This window comes from Lycorma delicatula, chromosome 1 (assembly GCF_047948215.1).
Source record: "Lycorma delicatula isolate Av1 chromosome 1, ASM4794821v1, whole genome shotgun sequence".
Taxonomy (NCBI): Eukaryota; Metazoa; Arthropoda; class Insecta; order Hemiptera; family Fulgoridae; genus Lycorma; species Lycorma delicatula.
Window position 1 is genome coordinate 121,201,742 of NC_134455.1, and position 25,368 is coordinate 121,227,109.

The 25,368-nt window shown below is 31.0% G+C and overlaps 1 protein-coding gene across 3 annotated transcripts in view; it reads right to left on the bottom strand.

Annotated features, from left to right (window-relative positions):
- MED14 (mediator complex subunit 14) overlaps positions 1-25,368 on the bottom strand; it is a 130,384-nt gene that overhangs the window by 33,695 nt on the left and 71,321 nt on the right. For 2 of the 3 annotated variants that reach the window (XM_075360170.1, XM_075360159.1), the window contains exons 14-21: positions 23,794-23,945; positions 22,102-22,345; positions 18,416-18,559; positions 15,057-15,194; positions 13,268-13,440; positions 6,387-6,581; positions 3,345-3,602; positions 626-869 (exon numbers count right to left, since the gene is read on the bottom strand). In XM_075360170.1, the coding sequence (XP_075216285.1) occupies positions 626-869; positions 3,345-3,602; positions 6,387-6,581; positions 13,268-13,440; positions 15,057-15,194; positions 18,416-18,559; positions 22,102-22,345; positions 23,794-23,945 (1,548 nt within the window). The remainder of the gene's footprint in view (positions 1-625; positions 870-3,344; positions 3,603-6,386; positions 6,582-13,267; positions 13,441-15,056; positions 15,195-18,415; positions 18,560-22,101; positions 22,346-23,793; positions 23,946-25,368) is intronic. The other variant, XM_075360179.1, reaches the window with a different exon arrangement.

Below are 25,368 nucleotides of genomic sequence, written 5' to 3' on the forward strand. Positions count from 1 at the left end.
AATGTTAAAAATCATTATTTTATTACTATTATCCCATCAAAATTATACATTATACTTACTTTTGGCCTTACTGTATTATTTATCTGGTTCAATTTTGATAAATTTCAGCAGATATTAAGCAATTTTTGATGGCAGTTACTAAAGTAAAACATCCTGTTACGACTAACTTCAGACAAAATTAGAAATGAAAGGCATAAAGACACCTATAAAATCATCTCATAAACAATTTTATAACCAATGAGGATCAAACACTTTCAAATAAAGTACGAGATACTACTGTGTTATGATGATAATCATTTGAAAACTATTGATAACAGATGTTACAATATTTTATGTTTACTAATGCTAGCATTAACTGCTGATCAGTATGAAAGCCACTAAATTGAACACTAAGCTGATCCTTGATACTACGTATCAAGATCTACTGAGAACATATAATAATATAGATTTTATTATTTGCAAAAGATTTCATTCAAGCCATTTTTTTTTTTTTTGGGTAAAAATTGTGGTTTATAAATTGATCAATATAAATAATAACATCATTAATATTATTTACATGAATGTAACATAAAACAAATCACTTTTAAAATGTATAATTTTCCAGTTTGAATTAAAACTGCATTACCTTGCTGTCCAATGAAAGAACTGGCTGGTGAATGTCCTAAAGGCACACTAGGTCCTGGTGATGATGTTGGCATAGGGCTTGGGACATGCAATGGATTTGAAGGAGAGTTTGCCAACAAGCCAGAACTAGGAGAGGGATGTGGAAGCATAGATGGAGATGGGTTTATGTTTGGAGGTAAAGAAGGTGGTGAGGCAAGGTTAAATGATGTCGCAGGACTTGATCCAAAACTCTGATGCTGTGAAGGCTAAAACAAAAACATTTAGGCTGGATGAAATAAAGTGTATTATATAAAAAAAATTCATAGCAGTAAACATTATAACCTAATCTTCAATAGGAAAAAATTCTTAATTTTAATGGAAGTAAAGTTTAAAAGAAAATACCATATCAGTTGCACAGACTGAAATATCAGAGATAGAGCACTTTTATGGCTGAATTAAACCAGCCGTGAAAACAATGAGTTCCTGAAAAGTACCAAGATCTGTGGTCAACAATATATGCTGATGATTATGATTATACTTATGCTCTGATGATTCCTCATTATCATGGTTACAAGTAATAATAATTATGTTTGGTTTATTAGGATTATTATCTACAATGTTTATAAACTTTCAAGTCTGATCTATTCTTAAGTTACCATACTTCACAAGCCTACTTCAAAGATTTTGAAGTAAGGTGAATACTGAGGGTAATTTGAGTAGAATGAATAGTTTATGACACGATCACTTTACTTCAAAAGGAGAAATATAGATGTATGGTAAAGACACGTATTTCAAAGTTAATATTCTAGACAGAATAATACCTGGACAATAATCTATACGAAGGCCTTGGCTACAAAAGACTACTGGCAAAAAATTGGAGTAGCCAATTATGAGATAGAGAAGCAAATGGTATATTATTAAGATGGATGCTGCCAAGCAATCATTATACTGATTGGTTACAAAGATTCTTGTAAAAAAGTAATTTACTTTTATTAGTATTTAACAAAAAATACTTCTGCATAAAATATTATTGAAAAAATAAAACTCTGTTAACTATTTACGTTATTGAATTAAGATATTCATGATTTAAGGCACGATACATTAAGCGTTGGAAGAAGTTAATTTCTAAAGTTTTATATACAAAGTTCAGTCAAGTATAAACCAGACTTGTGTTTTCATGATACATGTAAAAACATGAGTACCCGGACGGATATGGACAGTGGTGATAAGGAGAGGGGATGGATGCTCCAGCCATCTTGGCATTCGCCAAGATTCATGCACAGTTTGAGGATAAGATCCCAACTCTACGACTGGGCCAGGAAAAATTTAAGGGGGGGATAAAGCTACAGAACATTAGTCAAAATAGGTGTTCAAGGACAAGTGTGATGAAAGACAACAATCAACTAATTCATGACAGTGAAGACGATCAGCACCTTGCAATTGATGAAATTATTTCGAAAGTTGCTTTTGCATTAATACAAAGCATCTTGGGTTCTGCAAAATTTTTGCAAGGTGGATTGCAAGGCTTCTGACCCAAAGTCTTCTCACCCAACAGGTTAGTTCCCAAAGGCTCTCAATCAATTTTGACAAGAAGGAAATAATTTTTGCATTGAATAGTGACATGTGATGAGGCTTCATCACTTACTACAATTCTGAGATGAAAGCGACAAGTACAGAGTACAGAATCTTATCCTTTAAGGAGAAAAAAAGTCCATTAGCTGGAAATGTCTTAACAACCATCTTTTAGGACTGGAAAGGTGTACTGCTCATCGAATTTCTCCACAAACATTACACCATGAATGCACTGTACTACTGCCAGCTCTTGGCAAAGTGAAAGCCATCTACAGGAACAAAAGGCCCTGTCTGCCAATCAGAAATGTGAATCTCTTTCATGATATCACTAAGCAATACACAGTCATTAGAGTTTAAGTTGTTCCCTCATATTATACTCCTCATTCCCATTCAAAACCTCATCAAAATGCTTGGTCCATCTCTCCAAAACTCCGATTATTGACAATCTTTCCACCATTATCCTTACAACTCTTCCTTAATCTTTGGTAAAGGAATATTGATACATATTATATCAATACCTTTAATATATTAATAAAGGGATATCTTGGCTAATATCCCTTTCTAAACCAATCTACCTCCTTATGAAATCTTCGGTTTTGATTTCTACCATATAACAGTATTTCCAGTTCTTCTGGATAGGTCTGTGAGAATGGAGAGTGAGAAATAATGTTGAAATTAATTACTGGAAAATGAAGATATTGTAAGGTTAATTAAATCATTATTTTGGTACATGAAATTAAAGATATTGCAAGATTCATTAGATGGTTGTGGGTCATGTGGTGAGAATGGGAGAGGAGGATGACAAGGAGGATATGGAGGGAATGATGCACAATAGAAGAAGAAAAGGAAGACTACAGAATAAATGGATAGATGATGTGGAGCATGACTTGAGGATACAAACATTTTCAATTGGAGAAGACAGAAAGAGGAATAAGATGAATGGCGAAGCTATGTTCAGGAAGCCAGGGGTTACATCGGCCTGTAGCACCTAGGAGGAAAGGAAAGGAACTATTTTTCCATTATATATTAAAGATATGTACAATGTTTAATAATTTTAAAAATTAATATGAATAAAGAAAATAATTACTTATCACAAAACAAATTATATTAATTCAGATAAAATTTTTTTACAAATAATATGGAAATTATTTTTTTAAATATATACATACTTGTGATATCCCAGTGGTATGGGGACTAGCAGGAGTATGAGGATTACTGCCAGATGGAGGAGTTAATGGAGGATGAAATCGTAGACCTTCCCTTTGTTGAGCAGGTGACTGAGGACCCCTATGATGACCACCCAAGAAACTTCCTCCTGATGCACCTTCAACACTCTCCATAGCTACGGGGGACGGTGGATTATCATCTTCTGACTGTGATCTACGTCTGAATACAGCACTTTCATCAACATATTTGGATAGAAATGCCTGGAAGAAAATCAAACATTTTCAAAACTATAAGAAATCGTTAACAGCATTAAAAGAGTTAATTATTTAAATATGCAACCAATATAGACATCTTATTTAAGTCAAAAAAGAGAATGCAAATGTAATATTTTCAAATTACTTCCTTCTTATAAAAATAAAAAATAAATCAATTAAAGTAAATTACATACAATTTCTCAATAACCTATAAAGTAATAAAGTGACAAAAATTTAATTAAAAAAAAGAAGAAATTCATTAAATAAAATATGAAGTATCTGACATTTGTTTAATGTAAATATATATTGAAATGTTATATTTAACAGGAATAAATAGTTAGTGGATGACCTCAGATCATACAGACCTTGAGGTTAAACACGACAGAGCTCTTTGGTTAGTAAAGAATACATAAAAATGTATTAATTTCTGTCACTGGTTTTAAAGCTATTTAATAACTAACTCTGACTTACATAATGAATCACAAATAAAATGAAAGAGTAACAATTACAGTTAACCCAATAGTTCAATGTGAGCAACTTTCATCACACGGCAAATATCACACCAATAGGAGAGTGTGTTTGCCCCATACTTTAATCAGCATGCCTTGAATAACGAAAGCTACAGCTGCTTCAATCCTGTGCTTCAAATGAGATAAGTCACTAGGTAGTGAAGGCACATACACAAGATCCTTTACAAAACCTCAAAGGAAAAAATCATATGTGGTCAGATTAAGTGATCTTAGAGGCCACTGCAAACAAGCTCTGTCATTGGATCCATGATGACCGACCAAGGTTAGGGGAAATGTTAGTCAACCAATACTAAACTAAATTATGCCAGTGATGAGGCACACTATCTTGTCGCCAAATAAAATTCTCTGGCCCATCTTACAGTTGAGGAAATAGCTGAGTACGCAGCAATTCCAAATAAGTAACTCCTGTGACACTTCCTTCAGCAAAAAAGAAAGGCCAGTAAACTTGGACATTATGCATGTTATTTTTCCACTAAGATGAAATGTTGACCCATCACAATACAATCAAGAAATTAATCTTTTCATGCTGTAACATTCTGATCATGAAGTTGACATCCACACAGGTTAGCATTTTGTTAAAAACTTCACACTGTCATCAATGGCATTGCTAGTTTGCAACTAGCTTTCCTAACAGTTTTTTATGACTTTGCAGAAAGACCCCCAGACACATTTAACATTTTCTTCAACACCTCATCTGTCTTGTACTCTTGCACCTTTATACAGAAATTAGTTATTTCAAACAACGTTGTTGCACATTGAACTGTAACTACAGATTCACATTTAACAAGCTGCCAAACACAGAAGGCTTACTGTACTGGAGTCATCATCTTTGCTAGTAACAGCCAAGTGGAAAAATAGGGATTCAATCTACAGTTATGCATGCAACTAAAACTGTCCTTTTTGCTTTGTGATTCTAGCCTTAAATCAATATTGTAATCATCATACAGAGATATTATAAACAGATAAAACCTTTAAATTCTTCTTTTGCACACCTGTTATAATATAAATGTTACATTATATGATACGCAACAGTAGAATGCAACATGATTTATAATAATATTAAAAAAAATAGCATTAAGACTATTTAGTTAAATAAATACTCAATTAATTATTTCTGAAAAAATAGGTGTCATATTATTTCAACATGAATAGGTTAACATGTTCGCCTAACAATAGATAAATTATTAAGTGATTGATACTAAAATGCTTTATTAATAACTTATTTTTTTACAAATTGCAAAAATAACAAATGGTACAATTTTTGAAAATGATTCTATTAAAATTTTAATAAATAATCAGCCTTAAATTCCTTACAGCAAAAGTTTCTTAAAGACAAATAAAATTACTTCTAGTGAAAGGCTCTGCTAACTATAAAGAAACTATTTAAATCGTTAAATAAAAGTGGAAATTCTGATAATAGCAAAATTTTTGCTATTTTCACAGCAAAATTTTGTAATAATGTTAAGATGTTTAATGAACTGAACTGATGATGCTTCGAAAGATATTTTGAACATAGTTAAAAATAAATTTCACTCCTGACAATGTGTTTAGGTCTTTATTTTCATAATAAAATTACAATTCACTTTAAAAAAAAGAAGAAATGTGACTAATAACTGAATTCATAACATTATGAATAGTTCAAGCTTTAAAAAAGTTGAATAATTTTACCATTAAAATGATCTAAAACACAAAATGAAATATAGCAATATAGAGAATCAAAAGAAGTGCTAACAATTAGAAGCTGATATGGAGTGTTATTCCTCTCAAACAGTATGGATGTGGCATTGTAAGGAGAATACTATCCCCTGCTACTAATGTTAGGTTTTATAAATCTAAGGAAGAGGCTTTAAATAAAGTCCAGTTTTTCAATATCTTTAAATATATTCGAGACAAACCTTTTTACTATACATAAAAAGTTATTTTCATTCATAATTACAGTGTTTAAAACACAAACTAAAACCAGTAATAAAGTCAAGACAAGCAAGATCAGAAAAATTTTAGATTTAGAGAATAACTAGAATAAAGATTACATAATTATTAAGATTAGCTTTACTAGTTAAAAAAAATATATGATATGAAAAAAAAGAACTACCAAAAAATTATGCATGCACATGTATGCACAGAACACTTTCAAAACTCAAAAATTACAAATTCGTAAAATAATTTGTTACAAAGTAATCAAATAGACACAAAACAAATAATATCATATCATTTTTATTAGGGAAATTAGGAGAGTTAATAAAACATACTAAATACGTACTTTCAATCCAGGTGTAGGAGTAAACTCATTAACAACATTACTGCGATCAAAACGACTATAAGCTCCATCACGAAGGCTAATCAACCCACCTCCTTTCAATCTTAACTCTAAGCAATACATGCCTTGATATGCTAGTCGAATTAGCGTTGATGATTGAGGCATTATAATAAATGTCTGAACTGGAACTTGTGGTCTCTGTAAAAAAAAAAAAAACATCAAAACATAAACATAGTTAAGGATATTTTTTTTAAATAATGCTTTTAAATTAATAATATAATTTGATCAGTAGGTTAATAATTGGTTTTCTTTGACTTCACTTAGCCCTATTAGGCACTATATAGCAATTTTTTTTAAATACTCAATATACACATGAAAAAGTGGAATTTTAGAAAGATATTTTGATTTAATAAAAATATTCATGAAGCTACTTAAAATTAAACTTTGTAATATTTATTAGATAAGATAACCATGAGTAAAAAAATGTAGAGGGAAACAAATAATGGGTTATATACACAATAGATAATTGAAGGTATAGTAAATACTTTTGAGATTTAGAGGTTGGCACAGAACAGAAAATTATTTCTAAATATTCTCTATCAGGAATCAAATTTCTATTTATTTGATCCTGTGCTAATTAGACAGTTTTATAAATACAATATTTGTTCAAAAGTGCCAGAATTTATTATTAATAGGCTTATTTATAATTAATCGCTATTGTCTTTCTTGAAACACTCTCAAGCTTAACTGATACACTTTTCTTGTCTATTGATGTTTTTATTTCTGACAGCAGTTGTAAATGCAATTTTTGAAATTTTGCTTTGTTCTGGTTTCCCCATTTTATTTTACTCCAATTTTTCCATCTTTCAATGGGGATTAACTTTAGAAATAGTATGTAAATGAAACATCAGGAGAACAAAGAAAAAAGTATTTTTCTCTTTTTTTTTTACATAAAATACATGCATTTTAATGAAGATAAATTTAAAGTTATTGTGCTACAATTCTTCCTACAAATCTCGCTGTAACATAATCTACTTATAGTCTGGATATCTTGATTTCATGAACTAACCAAATTACTCAATTTTGTCAACTTTCCTAACAAAAACTATGTCAATAAAGTAAATGTATATCTTGAGCAAGTGTCATCATCACTTTTAAACCATCACAGCAATGGGCACAGTTTAAATACGTATCACAATACAATTGTATAATTTTATGTATTTCCAAAAAAAAATTACTTTATTTGACAGAAAATTTGATGATACAGAACTCATCACATAGGCATCTTGAAGTTCAAAAATATGCATGACAAAATCAGTACTTAAGATCACAGACCAACCAATAACTAATATTGAAAGACTAAAGAAAAGTGATTACTTTAGTTCACATCTACATAGTGTGACCAATTGTATCACACAGCAAAAACTATTTTTTAGCAGTACACAACAATTAACTGAAATCAATTTTATACTTGTATGTTGCAATTCTAAATATACATGTAGTCTAGGCAATTACATACTTTTTATATAATTCAATTTTTCATAACTGTGTTGGTATCACAATCATATCAAATTATTTCAGTTGTATACATGTACAAATATCTTACAAAAAAGAACTGTTAGAAAATGTATATTTGTTATTAGTTGTGATTAAACATATTTAAAAAAAAAATTAAATATGGAGAGCTACGAGGGTTATTTTTTTCAAGGTCCGATCGGTGACGAAATTTAAACCACGTGAAAATAAAAAATTTTTTATTTGTAACAAGTACTTACATAGTTATGCTATTTCTCTACATAGTCACCACTCCAATTTAGACATTTGTTGTAGCGTGGTACCAATTTTCCAATACCCTCGTCATAGAACGGAGCCGTCTCTTTTCAGCCATGTTTCTACGCTGGTCTGCAGCTCGATGTCTGTGCCAAAATGTTGTCCTCCTAGCCAGTGTTTCATGTGAGCAAAGAGGTGAAAATCGGATAGAGCCAAGTCCGGGCTGTATGGAAGGTGATCAAATGCTTCCCAATGAAAACACTGCAGGAGCTTCTTTGTTACAGCTGCAGTGTTCGGCCGAGCATTGTCATGGAGAAAGACAATGCCTGATGACAACATTCCTCTCCGCTTATTCTGAATTTCCCTTTATAGACGTTAAAGAGTCACGCAGTATGAGGCTGCAGTGATGGTCGTGCCACGTTCCATGAATTCCACCAAGAGAACTCCATTCCGGTACCAGAACATAGTAGCCATACACTTTCTGTTGGAGAAGGTTCGCTTGGACTTCTTTGGTTTACTGGGAGAATGAGAATGCATCCACTGTTTGGATTGTTATTTTGTTTCTTCAGTTTCGAAATGGACCCATGTCTCGTCCCCTGTGACAATTTTATTCAAAAAATCTTCTCCTTCATTGTGGTAGTGCTGGAGAAACGTTAGGGAGGTGTCCATTCTCATTGTTTTGTGATGGTCGGACAGCATCTTGGGAACCCATCTCGCACACAGTTTGCGGTACTGAAGTCTCTCATTCACAATGGTGTAAAGATCTGACCTTGAAATTTCAGGAAACAAATCACTCAATACAGGAATTGTGAACAGACCATTTTCTCGAATTGCCTCATCCACTCGTTCAATGAGATCATCGGTTAACACTCGCTTCCTTCCCTGACCGCCTGCATCATGATCAACTGTACGTCCTGCTTTAAAGTTCCTGCACCACTGTCACACTTTGCTGTCACTCATTGAAGTTTCACCGTACACATTAATTATTCGTCTATGAATTTCAGCTGCATTACACCCCTCAGCCCGATCAAATCGAATTACCGCACACACTTCACACTTGGTAGGAGATACTATTGTTGTAGACATGTTTACGTGCTAGCTGCATGTTCAGAACTAAACGAAGTGACGCAACATGATCTAGAGATGCTTTTAGAGATGCTCCACAACACATATGCGCAAAGGTTCATCCGATTTTTGCATGGGTTTTTATTTCGCGACTGATCGGACCTTGAAAAAAAATAACCCTCATATGTTTACTATCTCAGTCATTGATATAAAATTAAATTAAATTAACTACTCTTCTACTATTATCAACTACAGCAAATGATAGAACTATTATTTTTAATACAATAATTTGAATACATATATTTTTAAATGTAAATTTAAATGCACTATTTCCATAATTTATCATCAAGCTTAAATCTTTCTTGAAAATTAATCATAGCTGCATTGTTATTCTTTTATTATGTGTAGTTTTTTAAATGTAAGGAATTTAACTTTTTATTATTTCTAATATTTGCAAGTTTTCTTTACACCAGGTACTTTTAGTACAAATTATTTTCAGGATTCAACAACTAGGATTTATATGGATTCTACTCTTTCTTCTTTCTTACCTTAATGTCTTCATACAAAAACTGGTTCTTAGAAAACCAGAACTTCCTAGCAGGATCAACATTTTTTTTCATACATTAAAGAAAATAGTATATGTTATCATTCAAATCTGGTAATGTGAATGATGTTGAATAAGAACATCAAAGAAAAAAGAAGGAACAAAGAAGCAAAATAGATTGCTAAAGAATGTGCCTGTGCAGAAAAATTGATGATGATGAAATTGACTGAAGATGGTTTTGCTGAATATTTTATTGTGCCCAAAAACTACGGCCAATTCTATATATTATAAACAAAAATTCCAATTAAGTTCTCAGTTTTACATTAACCGAGTTGTATGAGGAAGTGGTTAAACTTACATGTAGCATGAAATCATTGGGATTGGTTCATGTAACAAGTTTTTTTTTTTCAATTATTTAGAACTGCATAGTTAACAAAGAAAATACTACAAATAAGTAATTTTGATTCTAACTGGAATAGCTACCAGATTGAAATAAAATTTCAGCTTGTGTACAAAAGAGCAAACTGGAATAAGTATTATGAGCAGATAGTGCTTATAGTGTTCTCAAACACAACTTTAAATTTCCTAACCACTCTCCAGCTGATTAAATCACATGTATGTGTCCTGCAAGACTAAAATAACACAGAATGTTCCTCTATGATGATGAAACTCTAGGTTCAACTTAACTTTGCCTAGGCTGGGAAAAAAAGGAGTGACTTCTTACTATAAACCAAATTCACCAATTAAATGGTGTCTTTACTTTTATCAGCTTGGATAAATAGGGGGAGTGTTCTTTTAGGCAAATGAAGAAAAATGAGGAAACTGTGAGGATGAATAGATGAACAAAGCTCCTTTGTCAAAAAGTGAATCTAAATCCCAGCATCTGCAGGAATGAAAATCATTCATCAAAAAAGATCATTAGAGTTTTATGATTCTTTATATTATGAACTCTTATATAAGCAGTCCAGTACAGATATATATAAACATTTTTGTTACATGTTTGTTATTTCAGGGGCGAATGTTATATTACTTATACACCAATAACATAATTTTAAGCCAGTGTAACTTGAAAACCTTTTAGATTTTTATTTTTTTTATTGTTTTCTGATTTCAGTAATATTATAAAATGTTATCAGAATTCTGTTTTGATTTTGTAACATTATTTTATTAACGAGTCAATTATTTAGGAAAGTTTAAAACTGAAAAATTTTGTTTCTTGGTTGTTTTCTGAATTCAGTACTACCAGATTTTATTTTATTTTTTTTGGGGTGAAAAACATTTTTATGTTATCATCGCCTGGAAAACAAAAAATATGAAATATAAAAATAAAATATAAAATCTAATAAAACAACAAAAATTAAAACAAAAAACAAAATTAGACATTTAAAAACAAAATTAAAATTGAAACTAAAGTATTAAAAACAAAGACAAAATAAAAAACTTAAACTAAATGTTAAACACAAAAATACACAACTACCGTAAAAATATTTAAGTACACTATTAAAAAGTATGTAAAATACTATCACATCAGAGAAATAAAAACACCCAGTCCAAAACTTCTTTACTATTGCTCAAGATTTGACGAAAATTCATGGGAAAGTTAAATATAAAACGCTAGGCCGCATAACATATACAATCAACAAGGATGTGGTCCACAGTCAAGTGGCAGTTGCATCATAGGCATATTGATGCATTTTCTGCTGACATCAGGTACCCATGAGTAGCTCTTGTATGTCTATCTGCAATTGGCAGAAGACCATTTCCTCTCCACAAATTTTCCTGTGGGAGGAATCCCATGGTAACACAGTATCTTTGACAGGTCAAAGTTTGTTACCTACTGTGGCAATCCAGTTATCTTGCCACCTTGCACGAAGTGTGTTTGACATACTTAATAAAGTCAGATGTAGTAATGCGGGTAGTGAAGGATAGTTGACTATGTGTGCCTTTAGCTGCAGAATCTGCGATACAACACAGATAAATTGTTAAAATACTGTGTATGTAAAAAATACTGTGCAGTAAATACTGGGTATGAATACTTATAGGTGCAGTATAACGTGGATGGTGAATACCATATGCAGTATAACATATGTGTGAAAACAAGGATCTCCAAGCAGTGCATCAGAAGCTGGGTGATTTGGCTGTCCTTTAAAAGGGAAAAAATAAGATGCTAAAACCTGGTTCCATCTATCCCAAAGTGATGGCTCACTGCAGTCAACGAGGATGCTTACTTACAATAGGGCTTGATCTAAAGGCACTTGTAGCAAGCTGAAGAAAAGTATGATGTACAGCATCCAGCATTTTAAGCACGGTATTGCATGCTGAAGAGTAGGCGATACAACCATAATTTTAACAGGAACGAACTAAGGAATAGTAAAAATGAAACACACATGACCAATTGGTGTGCCGATCAGCACACCAATTGGTATTGTTAAGGACTTGAAGCATATCTAAAAGTTTTGGAACATTTTGTTTTTAATTCTTTGATGTGTTTGACTCATGTAAGGCAGCTATAAAAAAATAAACCTAAAAATCTGACATCAGGAGAGGTAGCAATTACTCCTCCACTTAGAAAGATTTGCAGAATAAAGTGGTCCCACAAGCAAGAAAGACTACACGTTTTGTTTCTTCAGGTGAAAATGTGTAGCCGATAATCTTGGATCAGGCTTCTAGATGAGATATAGTGTTCTGTAGTAATCTCCCTGCTGTGGCTGTTGAACGGAATGCAATATATATATCAAAATCATCAACAGCTAAAGAACATGAAATAGGTGTCTGCATACATTTAGTAATACTGTTGATGGTTATAGAAAATAAGATGGCACTTCCTTGAGGTACTCCATTTTCCAAGATGACGCTACCCGAGAGGAATCTTCAACATGAACACGGAATATTGAGTCATTTAAGGAATCCCCAGTAAAAGCAAGCATATTCCCCACTGACTCCCCATTCTTTGAGGGTGCAAAGAATACCACATTGCCAGGCATTGTTGAATGCCTTGCTTATATTAATTAAAGAAGTTAGTAATGAGGCGTTGGCATAGTAGGAAAGCGTATTGGATACCAGTTGCCAATGACACTAAATGGTCAATGGAGGATTGTCCTTGTTGGAAACCACACTGGAGATAAAAGACCATATCTCTCCAAGTACCATGTAAGTCTGCAGTTCACCACTCTCTCTATTACTTTGCATAAGATGCTTGTCAAGGAGATAGGGTGGTAGTTTAAGGGACTTGCTTTGTCTTTACCAGGTTTAAGTACTCGTACAACAATTGAAGAATACTTCAATTAAATAACCCTAAATTATAATTGTGGACTAAGAAAAGTCAGAATAGATGGAGGAAAATGATACATTAAAATAGTAATCACTACATGAAGAGTAGGCGAGATAAAAAATATAATTAAAATTCAGTATCAGTAGCTATCATTTTAAAATTTGTATTTAAAACTAATTGTGAAAAACCAATGATAATTAAGGAAAAAATCAATATTTATTTCAAATAACTTACAGAATATTGGACACCCAACTGAGGTACTGTAGGAAGTTTACTGATCGAAACCAAAGGTTCGTAAGTTTCATGTAGTAAGTGAACAATCTGGGCCAGATTGCGATGTCGATTCAGATGAGCCTCCAGTTGTTCTCGAACCAGAGAATGGGCATTAACACAATTATTTGTACCACCTGGTAAAAGTAAATAAAATATTAATATAATCAATTATACATTTTATAATAAATATACTTCAACATAATAAATTTCATAAGATTCTCAATAATAAAAAATTCTAAGTAACTGATTCAAACAGGATTGCAAACACCAAAACATAACTTTATACAGCACAGAAATGAAAAATTACTAAGTACGGGGGGGGGCAGTTTTGAGAAAAACAGCTTACAGTGGCGAACAAATTAATCTGAACACAGTATTTTTAACAGAAAATTTTATTTTTAAAAGAAAAAATGTTTAATAGTCAAACTTATTCAAATTTAGTAGTTTATGTGTTATCCTTTGTTTTTTATTATCTCATTTATCTTCTTCGCCATTGATTCCACTAGGGTAGAACAGATTTTTTATTTATTCACCTCGAAATCAAAACTGTATCACTGAACTAATAAGGTCAATTTTTGTGCTATAATTCACTTTCCCAAGTCTTCTTTCTAGTATGGACCATAAATTTTCAATGGGATTCAGGTCATAGGAGGCTACTAAGGTTAGTTTTTGTGCTACAATTAATTTTACCAAGTCTTCTTTCTAGTATGGACCACAATTTTTCAATGGGATTCAGGTTGGAGGAGTTCCCTGGCCATGAAGGCAATAAATGTTTTTGGATTTTGAAGAATTCTTTTGCTTTCTTTGACACATTGTGCAAGGTCCTGTTAGAAAATGAGTTCTACGTTCTTGTGTGGAAATGGGACTAATTTTCTTTGGCATATGCTAGTGTATTGGTCTGATTTCATAATCCCATCCACAGGCATAAGAGCTCCTGACCGTTCATGAGTAAAACATCTTTTTGATTGGGTGTTTGTTGCAGGTGGATTAAGCATGGCTCAAATGCTGAATTTGAAAATTTACATTTTCTATTTCAGAGAGAGAAAGTTTTTATATCAAATTTTTATTAAAATACTTTTCAATACATGAGAGATATGAGTCTACATAAAAAATGAAAGAAAATAATGGAAACAGTGTTACTGGGTCTACATTTTTATGAATTTTCTTCTTACATTAGTATGGGGTATACAATGATGAAATACAGCACAACTTTCCTTATCTACCCAGGATTACTTTTATTTTCAAATTTAAACGGTTTCAGAAATCCAAAACCGATAAGCTTTACTTTAATCACAATTAAAGCAGAGAAGGGAATAAAATTAAGTTACCTGGAACAGACTGACAAAGTGACTGCCCAATAGCTTGGCAAGGATCTTCTGGAAGAATATATCAAAAAATTTAGTAAATATATAATCTTAAAATTTAATGTTTAAAAAGTGTTGTCTACTTAATCATTCTGCTAAAAAGAAAAAAAAACAAACAACTTTAATACGCGTATGGTTTTCAATCAAGAGAAGACACATACATAATACATATAACACAGTTCGATATTTTAGATAGTAATAAAGGCCAAAAGTTAGACACATTTAACTTTTTATAAATGGAAACTCACTGAAAAGAAAAAATGAAATAACATGTTCAATTATTCAGAACTGTTAAAATACCAGTTCAATAAATTAAGTTTTTTCGTATCTTAAGAAAATTTATTTTTTTTTATTATAAAGTTTATTTTGATTAGAACTGTACATACCAAATACCAAGGTAAATGCATTGGTTGAGCTATTCCACTGAACAGTCACAGTAGCTCCACGCTCTCTTCCATAAGCTAGCACTAGTTTACTGTAACTGTATGATTTTATAGTAACCATTGTTGATAAATTGAACTTTTCTGTAACAAAACCAGTAACTTACTTATAAGTACTAAACATAATAGGAACTTAACATTATGTCAGAATGTACATTCTTACTTGCATGTCTTATAATTCTTACCTTGGGATCTTTATGGCTGGCTTCATTTTCCACATCTCCTTTATATGAAGTTATATTATTATGCATTCTTTCATTTTCTATATCTTATTATAATTACTGTTAATTTATTTTCTGCTTTACTCTGTGCATTAGAGGCAGAGTCCAATTAGCAGTAAAGCCTAATTTTATTTTCAATTGGTTTTAAATTTGGGGAGCTGGCTGGCCACAGGGGCACTTTAATGTGATAATTCTTTGAAAAGTTTTTCTACTTTTTCGACAGTGTGACATGGCACCAAATCTAGTTGGAACATTCCTTGCGGGAATATGTTTTGAAATTGTAACAACTCCTTATTTCAGAATCTTAATATAGCCATTACTTTTCAGTACACCATCTACAGGAAGTAATGAAAAAGGCCTTCAAATGTGAAACAACCCCAAAACATTTTTTCTAGGAATGTTTAACTGATTGTTATATATGAGCCGGTGATGAATTTTCATCTGCTTTTCTAATGTATTGCCCATGAACACAAAAATGTGACTAATCGGAAAAAAATAACTTTTATCTTGTCTGCTTTGGCCCACAAAAAATCTTTTTTTGCACATTGCTGGTGCTAAAAGCAGCTTTTTAGCTGGCCAACAGCTTTCCATCCAGCTGTAAGAAATGACAAGTAAATCTGTTAATACTGGCTGTTAATTCTTAATTTAAGTCCACAGAAGGTAATTTTGGATCAAGTTTACTTTTCCTCAGTAATAACCAATCCTGTGTTGGAGTAGTTTTACTTTTACAGCCACATTTGCCTTTCGTTTGAGATGAAAAGTAACCAGTTTCTTTAAATTGTTTTAAAATAACATTAATTTTCCATAGTCCAACACCGTTCTCTGAAGCTATTCTTTGTTGTGTCATACTGGTGTGTTCAGAAAGAGCAAGCAACTTATGAATGCTTTCTTGGAGTTAAGTCCATCGTTATATATTCGACAGAAAAAAAAAAATAGAAAATATATGGTAATATTGTATATAAAATGAAATGAACTTTCATAAAACTCTTATTTATAACAAGAAAATTGGCTAAATAACTAAAAAACAATAATCTCCATTATACAGACAACTTAAAGAATGGGCGTGATCATGCCATTTTTACACTGGGTATCCGCAACATAAAAAGAGAAAAAAATTCCCTGCGTTCAGATTATTTTGCATGCTACTATAATTACATGAACTTCACAGATGGACTAGCCACCATACCCTGTTCCAAACCATTTACACATAGATATTAAAATAAAAGGTTGTCTCAAGACAGATAAGATAGATTTTCAGTGATAGTGGTTATCTACAATAAAAAAATTTAAATCAAGTTATATGAATATATTTTTTAATATCTTATAATATAAAAATTTCAGCATTTTTTTTTTTAAATTCTAACAGAAATTAAAGTTATAATATCATTTAATAATATGTTAGTCTCTAGTTTTAATAAAGTAAACTGCTCAATTATGGATTATTCTTTTCAACTTTTTTTAGTGTGGAAATATTTTAGGCATAAAAATTTATTTATAATAACTTATGATATGTCTAGTTTCTAAGCAATGTTGGAGGACAGCTGATTCTTCTGTTCATCTGCAGCTGTGATATAGGTAATAATACAAGGTGAAGTTCAAACCTAAGGGCTGATTGATAATAAAATTAGAACAATTGAAAAAATTAAAAATTTATTAATGGTATCAAATACTTGTATATTTATTTTATTTTTCTACATAATCACCGTTTTGTTCAAAACACTTCTGATATCATGAAACAAACTTCTTCAAACCCACTGCATAAAATTCTACTACCTGGCACTGTAGCCACTTTTGCACCAAAACTTTCCTCAAACTGTTTAGATGTTTTTGAGGTGTAGGAAGAGATAAGGACTGTAAGGATATTAAAAATCCCCCATCAGAATTTTTGAATTGCTTCTATTGTGCATGCAGCCATGTGTGACATATGCGTTATTGTGAAGAACAATTTTCAGTATTCCCCGTCAATGGATTTAAATGGCATGACACAATTTAGAAAGTGTTTTGCAATAGACTTGTGATGTGCTTGAATCTTCCAGGATTGATGAAATCAATCAAAACTACACGCTTTTGTCCCAAAATACAGTTGCCGTTATTTTCCTTTGACACTGGGTTTGTTAGAATTTTTCGGTTTAGCTGAACCGGAATGATACCAGTGCATAGTGCTTTATCTCAGCATTGATATATGAAATCCATGTATCATCACTAGTGATGATATGGGAAAAAAATTTGTTCCCCTTGTGATTAAAATGGTCAAGAGAAGCAAGTACTGATGTCATTCTGTGATCTTTGTGGGTAGTTGTCAACATTTTCAGCACCCATCGTGCACGCAGTTTAAGATAGCCTAGACTCATGATTTTCAACAATGACATCTTTGAAACTTCTGGAAATTCAAAAAAAAAAGAAAGAAATATTGGTAATCATAAAGCAATAATGTTCTTTCACTTTTGCATTCATATGTTCAACAAGATCGTCAGTCCAGTCACACTAGGCCTGCCAATTTTCTGTTAGTCATGAACATTTGATGGCCTTTTTTATACTCATAACACAATTGCCTCACTTTTCCTTCACTTAATGTGGTAAGCCCACATATTTCATACAACTGAGGGTGAATTTCAGCAGGCAAGTTCAAATGATTTAATCTATATTTAAGTTAATATTTCACTTTCAATTAGGGAGTGTTGAAAGCAATATTGTATTAGCAAACAATTCTTTTTACTTTATTCTTTTTTTATAAATATATGTAGAAATACTTTTATTACAGAATAAGTTTTCTTTGCTCATATTTCTTTTACATCCATTTATATAATTTTTTTGTACTAACATTAGCTTTCACTACATGACAGTTACCTAACGACTGGAATGCAGATCTATTTTTAATACTTTTGTAATCAGTACTAAAGTGATTTCTCTTTCTGCATTTTGTTATTTATATGTATATAAAATTTACAAGTGACATCAATTACAAAAGTTTAACTAGAATAAGTTGTTTCATAATGAAGAAAAATTTGAAAAGCTAAAATACGAAGTTAATAAAAAAGTAAAACGTTAAATTAAAAATGTTAAACATTTCAATGTTTTACATACCCATTCTAAAATATTCAGCTAAATCTTCAACAAGAGTGTATAAATGAACAATTTGAGCCCAGTCACTTAGTAATGCATCCACAGCTTTTGAAACATTATCAGCAGAGCCCATTTCATATTGAAAACAAACAGGCCTTCTCATTCCTAATTGCAAAAGAAAAAAAGATTAAACAGCAATATTTAAAAAAAAAAAAAGGTACAGATGATCAAAGAATATGTGTTCTATTTTACCGCATGTAAACAGATTATAAATAAAATTTTTCATTTTGTAAGAAAAAAATTATTAATCTGTTCATAAATTTAACTGAAGTTTTTAAAAAAAAGTTACAGGTTAGTAATAAAGTAAAAGTTGTGAAATATACTTATGGGCAGAATAAAAAAAAAATAACACAAAATTTTTAGATTCCCTGAATGTATAGCAGAAAGCCATCATTCTAGAATAAGATCAAAGCTTTTTTCTGTAAAAATATATTCATTGAAATATATTTCTAAAGGGAAAACTATTCACTCATCAGAAACATTTCTGCTACCCCAGATACCCTCTTTAAAAAGGGACTGTTTTATACAGATTGAATTGGAAAAATATTAACTACCATAATAATTTAATCAGTTAATAGAAATTAGTAAATATCACTACTAAACTGAAATCAATTCTATAAGATATAATCAAATTGAAAAATAATATAATTACCAAAACTTTTATAAACAAAATATTTAATTATCATATTACACTCAACCAAACATTTAGAGACCAATAATCTAAAAAATAAAACAACCCAATTTCATGACTATCATATTTATGTTCTTTGTATTACACTTCCTCTAATATTCAGTTCATTCACTCCAATGTCACCATTTCATCAATGTCACTGGCCTAATCAAAAACTTGGCTCCATGATTCTTTGTTGGTTTATGAATTATTAAAGCCAGTTATTTAACGCTTGGTATACTTCCTAACACTCTTACCATTTGAAAAGCTTGACTTAAAATAATTTATTGATACTGAAGTACACACTTCTTCCTCTAGTGTACTGTGCACTACTTAATGTATAAGAACTACACAAAATAATCAAATTAAATGTTGAAATCCAAGTGCAATACTTTTGGCATAGTGGTCGAACAGATATCAATACAGTATTTTAAATTTGGTTGCCATTTCAATTTCCACAATGTTTTAAAGCCTGAATGTGATTGAAATAAAATGAATGAGAGAATTAGCCGTCACAACAAATGAAAAGGGATAAAAAGATCTACGAGAAGTCAGGTGACCAAAAACTTTATTTTAACTTACATCTACAAAGATCATTCAAATATAAAGCGGAATTTACAAAGCTTTGTTGATATTACATAAAATAAAAAAATTACTCATTACATTTTAAATAAATTACCTATTTTCTAAAGAGTTTCCTTCAACAGAAATACATTTTCTACACCAGATAAGTAGCTTCCTGATTCACTTACAAAAACAAGATCGCTACCCCAACAACCAACTGCATACATAATGCTCACCTATGGCATCGTCTTTGAATCTTTCCCTTCCTACTTTCAGCAAACTAAACATGTGAAAATCACATGGTGACAAGTCTGGACTGTACAGTGGGTATTCAAGAGGTGTCCAATGAATTTTAGTGAGTTTATTGCAAGTCTGAGCTGCTGTAAGTGGCATTGCTATGGTATGGAGGAGGAGGACATTGTGAATCACTCGCCGGCACTCATTTTTGTCATGATAAGCAGCCCTGATGTCATCTAACAACTGGTAGTATGCTGCATTTACCATCCTTCATTCATGCAGAAGATTAATCAGAAGCACACCGTTTGAGTCCCAAAACACAGTTGTAAGAACTTTTCCAGCTGACAATTGTTTCTTGGACTTGATCGGTGCCCTCTCCCAACTTTTCCTCAACCACCATACTTATTCTATTGCTTTCTCGGGTGTAGTGGTGAACCCAAGTTTTATTGCAGGTCATAATAGTCCAAAAATAACTCTCCTTCTTCCTCAAGGCGATGCAGAAGCCACTAACAGATGTCTTCCTGGACATTTCTGTGTGCCTCAGTAATAAGACATAGAATCCACCTTGTCGACTTTGTTGTACCAAACAACGTCTGACAACATACGCACTTATGCCCAGCCACCTCTGATGCAACTTCAGCAAAGGTTATGCAACAGTCACCTTCCACAAGATCATGAATGGCCTGAATGTTGTCAGCATTGATGCTGGTCTGAGGATCATGTTTGTGACTTTTATTATTCACTGCCTCAAGGCCACTTCAAAATTTTACTTGGCCCAATCAATGGAAGAGGTACCTTCTGCACAGACATTCTGCTACTGAGATGGGAACATGACCTGTAGGCCATCATGGGAATGAGGGTGGATCTGACCATTTGATCCCCTCATAACTAACTCCCCACAGTACCCCACATTATTCACTGCTTTTCCTCAGTCCGCATAAACAAATTCTGGTTTATACTTGAATGACCTTCATTAACAAAAAAAAAAAGAAATGTTATAACCAGTAGATTGTGTAAAAAAATTTAATAAAGCTAATTTTTATTAATTGCTGCTCTTGTAGCAGACTTTATCATAAACATATTACTGAAAACTACAAAAGAAATCAAATAAATATCATTCATTTTATTTCAGTCACATTCAGGCTTCAAAACATTTTGGAAATTGAAATGGCAACCAAATTCAATGGTAATTAAAAAGTAAAAAAAATAATTTTCTCAAAAGGTATTGAATGAAGTATCAAATTAAAAAAAAAGTTATGACTCAGAATTATAAGTTTTTGTACGTTATCAAGATAGTGCTGAGTATTACAATCACAGGCTGAACACTAACAGACTAACTACCATCACCAGCTCACCACAATTAGGTACAAAAACATTGTTATTCAATGTAAACATTAATCATTATTTTAATAGATCTTTTGACATAATTTAACTGATGGTTAACTTTTAATTTAGTATTTTTCTACACTTAATTTCTATTAATTTTTAACACCTTATTAGTAATTTAACAAAAATCTAAAAACTTTAATAAATAAAGGGAAATGCCATAAAACACAAAATGTTTTTGTGAAAATATAATAAAAATTCTATGAGGAGAGCAGAATATGTTTAAATAATACTACAAACAAAAGAAAATAAGAGAAGGAGGAAAGAAAGACTTCTATAGATTTTGGCAATATTTTAAAACTAAAAATGTATCTATTTAAATAGAAACAGAAGTAAGTCAATGTTCTGTTTTCACCCACACCATCAAAAGGAGAAACTGAAAACATCAATGTACGTTTACATTACATTAAACTATAGTAATGCAAGAAACTTGAATGCTTGTATGAAAATAAAATTATTCATACTTATCATATTTGAACATTATGCAATTTGAACAGGTTAACATCATAAACAAAGAACTGATAACAGAAAAACCACAACTAAAATTTTTATGAATCAACTATGTCATTCTTAGCTAAAATTTAATCACATTATATAATTATGCAATCTTTTAGCAATGACTGTAGAGTTTTTGTTATAATCTAATTTTAATGTTTATTTCACTCATCAGTAAGTGGGAAAACAATAGAGTGAACAGGTATAATTCAAATTAACTACAGTAGAATATACAGATAACTACTTAAACACAAATAGAAACCTTTATTTTTAACTGCAATATAAATAAATGCACCTTGTTCTTTAGGATGCGTACTAGCCAAAGGGCTACCATACATAACAAACTCTGCCATCCAACTGCGCCATGTTCCCTTTCCATGGACTCTTATAGAGACAGAAAGAAGGCGCTTTAATAAAGGCAACCATCCAGATGAATTTCCAAGTCCTGGAGGAGGAGGAAGCTGCACCAAGCGTAAAACTAGAGCTGTAGCATTTGCTTCTACTTGCAAACCCTGATGTGCGATTTCACGTTTGGTTAACTACATATGAAAAAGAAGAAACTAAAATAAGATCTAAAAAAAAAGAAATGTATTAGAATGTGTATACATACATAGCGTTTCACTTATTTAAATAAGAAACCAATGTTTGGGTTTCTCATTTAATGTAGATACACTTTTAATGATATTTAATTACACCCTAATTCATCGATCAAGATGACCACGACTTATGTGTCAAGAATGTACAGTGTATCATAAAGTAATATTAATTCTTCTTTAGGAACACAGTTACTGCTAAAAATTGAAGAAAAAATCTGATTAACATCTGATTTAAATCTGATTAAAAGTAATCTGATTACTTTTATACAAAAGTAATTTGATTTCAAATTACAGCTACCATAAAATTTGACAGAAATTTTAAAGTACTTTAAAAAAGTGGGCCCATTTTAATGCTTAACATTGATTAACTCTAATATTTTCAAAACTTAAAAGATATTCCTACATAAGATGATGAAATTGCACTTAAAATTGTTCATAAAAAAGGCATTATAACTAGAAAAAAATATTTTTATTTAAAATTAAGGTGAAAAAAATTTTCAAGATAACCAATAGTGAAGTAATTTATGAACGATAAACAAAGTTTAAATAACTACTTAATAGAAACATTTATGTATGATAAATTAATTTTTAAGTTTGTAACAGCAGCTTTTCAACAGAATTCTATCAATGTACACAATACAGTCTCAAAATACTTTTAAAAAGATTTCCTTCTTTTAAAATGAAGAATATTTACATACAATTTCTTTAATGGAATTTGTAACGGAAATGAAATTTTGCACAACATGAATACTAAGATAGTTTTCTAATGGAATGATACAAAAAAAAGAAAAGTTTGCTTTAGTATCCCAGAATTTACAAGTTAATTTACAAGTTAAAATTGTTTATTTCCAACATCCTCATACTCTTCAGAATAAATAGAACAATGATGATGAAAATAAAAACAATTCAGTTCATTCAACTTGGTCCTCAGTTAAATACACAAAAGTTCATACAACATTGAAATGAACATTCATTGGTAAAATGAACTTATCATTCAAATGATATTCTAAACATGGTATGGCTTATGAACTGGAAATTCAAAATTGTGTAACGTGATGATGATAGGCCAAAAATATATTTTTCATTCAGTAAATTACACTTTTTTTTAACTCAGTTAAGCAATCAATTTGTTGAAGCTGATTTATTATATTTTCATCTTAAAGAGTATTCTTTTCTTTTTTTTTTAATTAAAATTAAAGAATAATGCAATGGTACTTTAGTAAATATGATTAACAAAACCATAAAGTATATATTTTTGAATTTACTAACTATTTTACATAACCGAGAAAAAAATCATATTTTTTCATCAAATTAAATAAAAGTTAAGGTAAAAATACTATTCTAAACAAACACTATTTAAAATAAGAAACAATTTATTTTACTAATGTTACCTCTTGGGTAAGGGTGACAAAAGGTATTCTTTCATCACACAATGCAACAACATGAGCTAGTTCCGGAATAAAATATGCAGGATGTTTTGCACGTCTTGATGCTGAATCAGCTCTGCTAGCAGCACATTTGCGTTTTCCAGCAGTTGCTCCCTCTAATAACAAAAAAATTTTAATTGACAGCAATCACAAATTTGGAATGGAAAACTTATGACAAATGATTACACATTATGTGTAATATATATATATATATATATATATATATATATCATTCCACAAAACTCTGAGGAACTTTACTGAAAAATTTCATAAAAATTGCACATGTTTGGCCCTAACTGGATCACAGAGACGAAGCACTTTATTCAAATTAAAACAGGACCTCACTTTGTTTGATCAATTAAATTTCAGTTAGAATTACATTAATGGGGGTAAACAATAAAACTTACATACTGTAACGTGGAATACAAAAATCAACAATGACAAACTGCAATAAATAAGCTTTTTTAAACATTTAATTACACAAAAAAGAATTTTACCCAATTATATCACTGTTAGTTAATTACTAGGGACAATAACACTTAAATTATTACAGTACATAAAGCACTTAGATTGAGTAGTCATAATAAATTCAACAGATGTCCAAGAGAATTAAAACACCAAAAATATAAATAAATAAATGACAGCCAAATAAACAGTTTGTGCATAATGAATTACCCGGTTCCTTTATAGTAAAAAAAAAGTAGAGGAAAACAAAAAGAGCAACATAAGAACACAGGAAGAAAAAAAGAAAAATTGCAAATAGATGGAAAACCACTGTAATGCAACCAACACTGCTACATAATACACTATGAACAAATGTATTTTAAGTATTGTAAATAATTTATGTGGGTGAGTTAAATTAATAACTAACCTTGAAATATCAACAATACACTACGGCCTTATTTGTGATTAAAACCAGAAATTTAGTAATAATAAAATAATGAACATCAGGATGATCAATGTTTCCATAAACAAGCCTATACAATAGGGTTAACAGCTGTGTCAATTCTTGTGACAAGCAAAACATATTCTATAATTCTATGTGAAAAATCTCATACATATACTGTGAAAGTCTTAAAATGCAAAAAAAGAAAAGTCACTTTTGAATAATTTCTGACATCTATGTACGTAACATAATACAGACTTCACAAAACTGTAACGTATTCCAGAACAGATCAAACCAAACTTATTCATGATCTTTTATATTCTAACGAAAACCCATTCAAACATTTAAAAATAAATCCCAACGGTGTAAAAGTTGTATATAGTATATAATCAGTAAGACTAAGTCCAGAGTCAATTATTATAGCCACATCAATGATTCTATCGACATTCATAAGGATGGTATTTTTAATCACCTGATTTACAAAAAACATTTTTTTGTGAATGATATAAGATGTCATTTATTAAAAATTGAATTTTTAATGATTTAGAATGGCCCATAACAATAATCTATTTAGATAATTTTGAAGTTTTTCTGCGATATTGTTTCAATAAATTTTAACAATAGCTTCATTATGTAATGCAGAGGGTCATCGG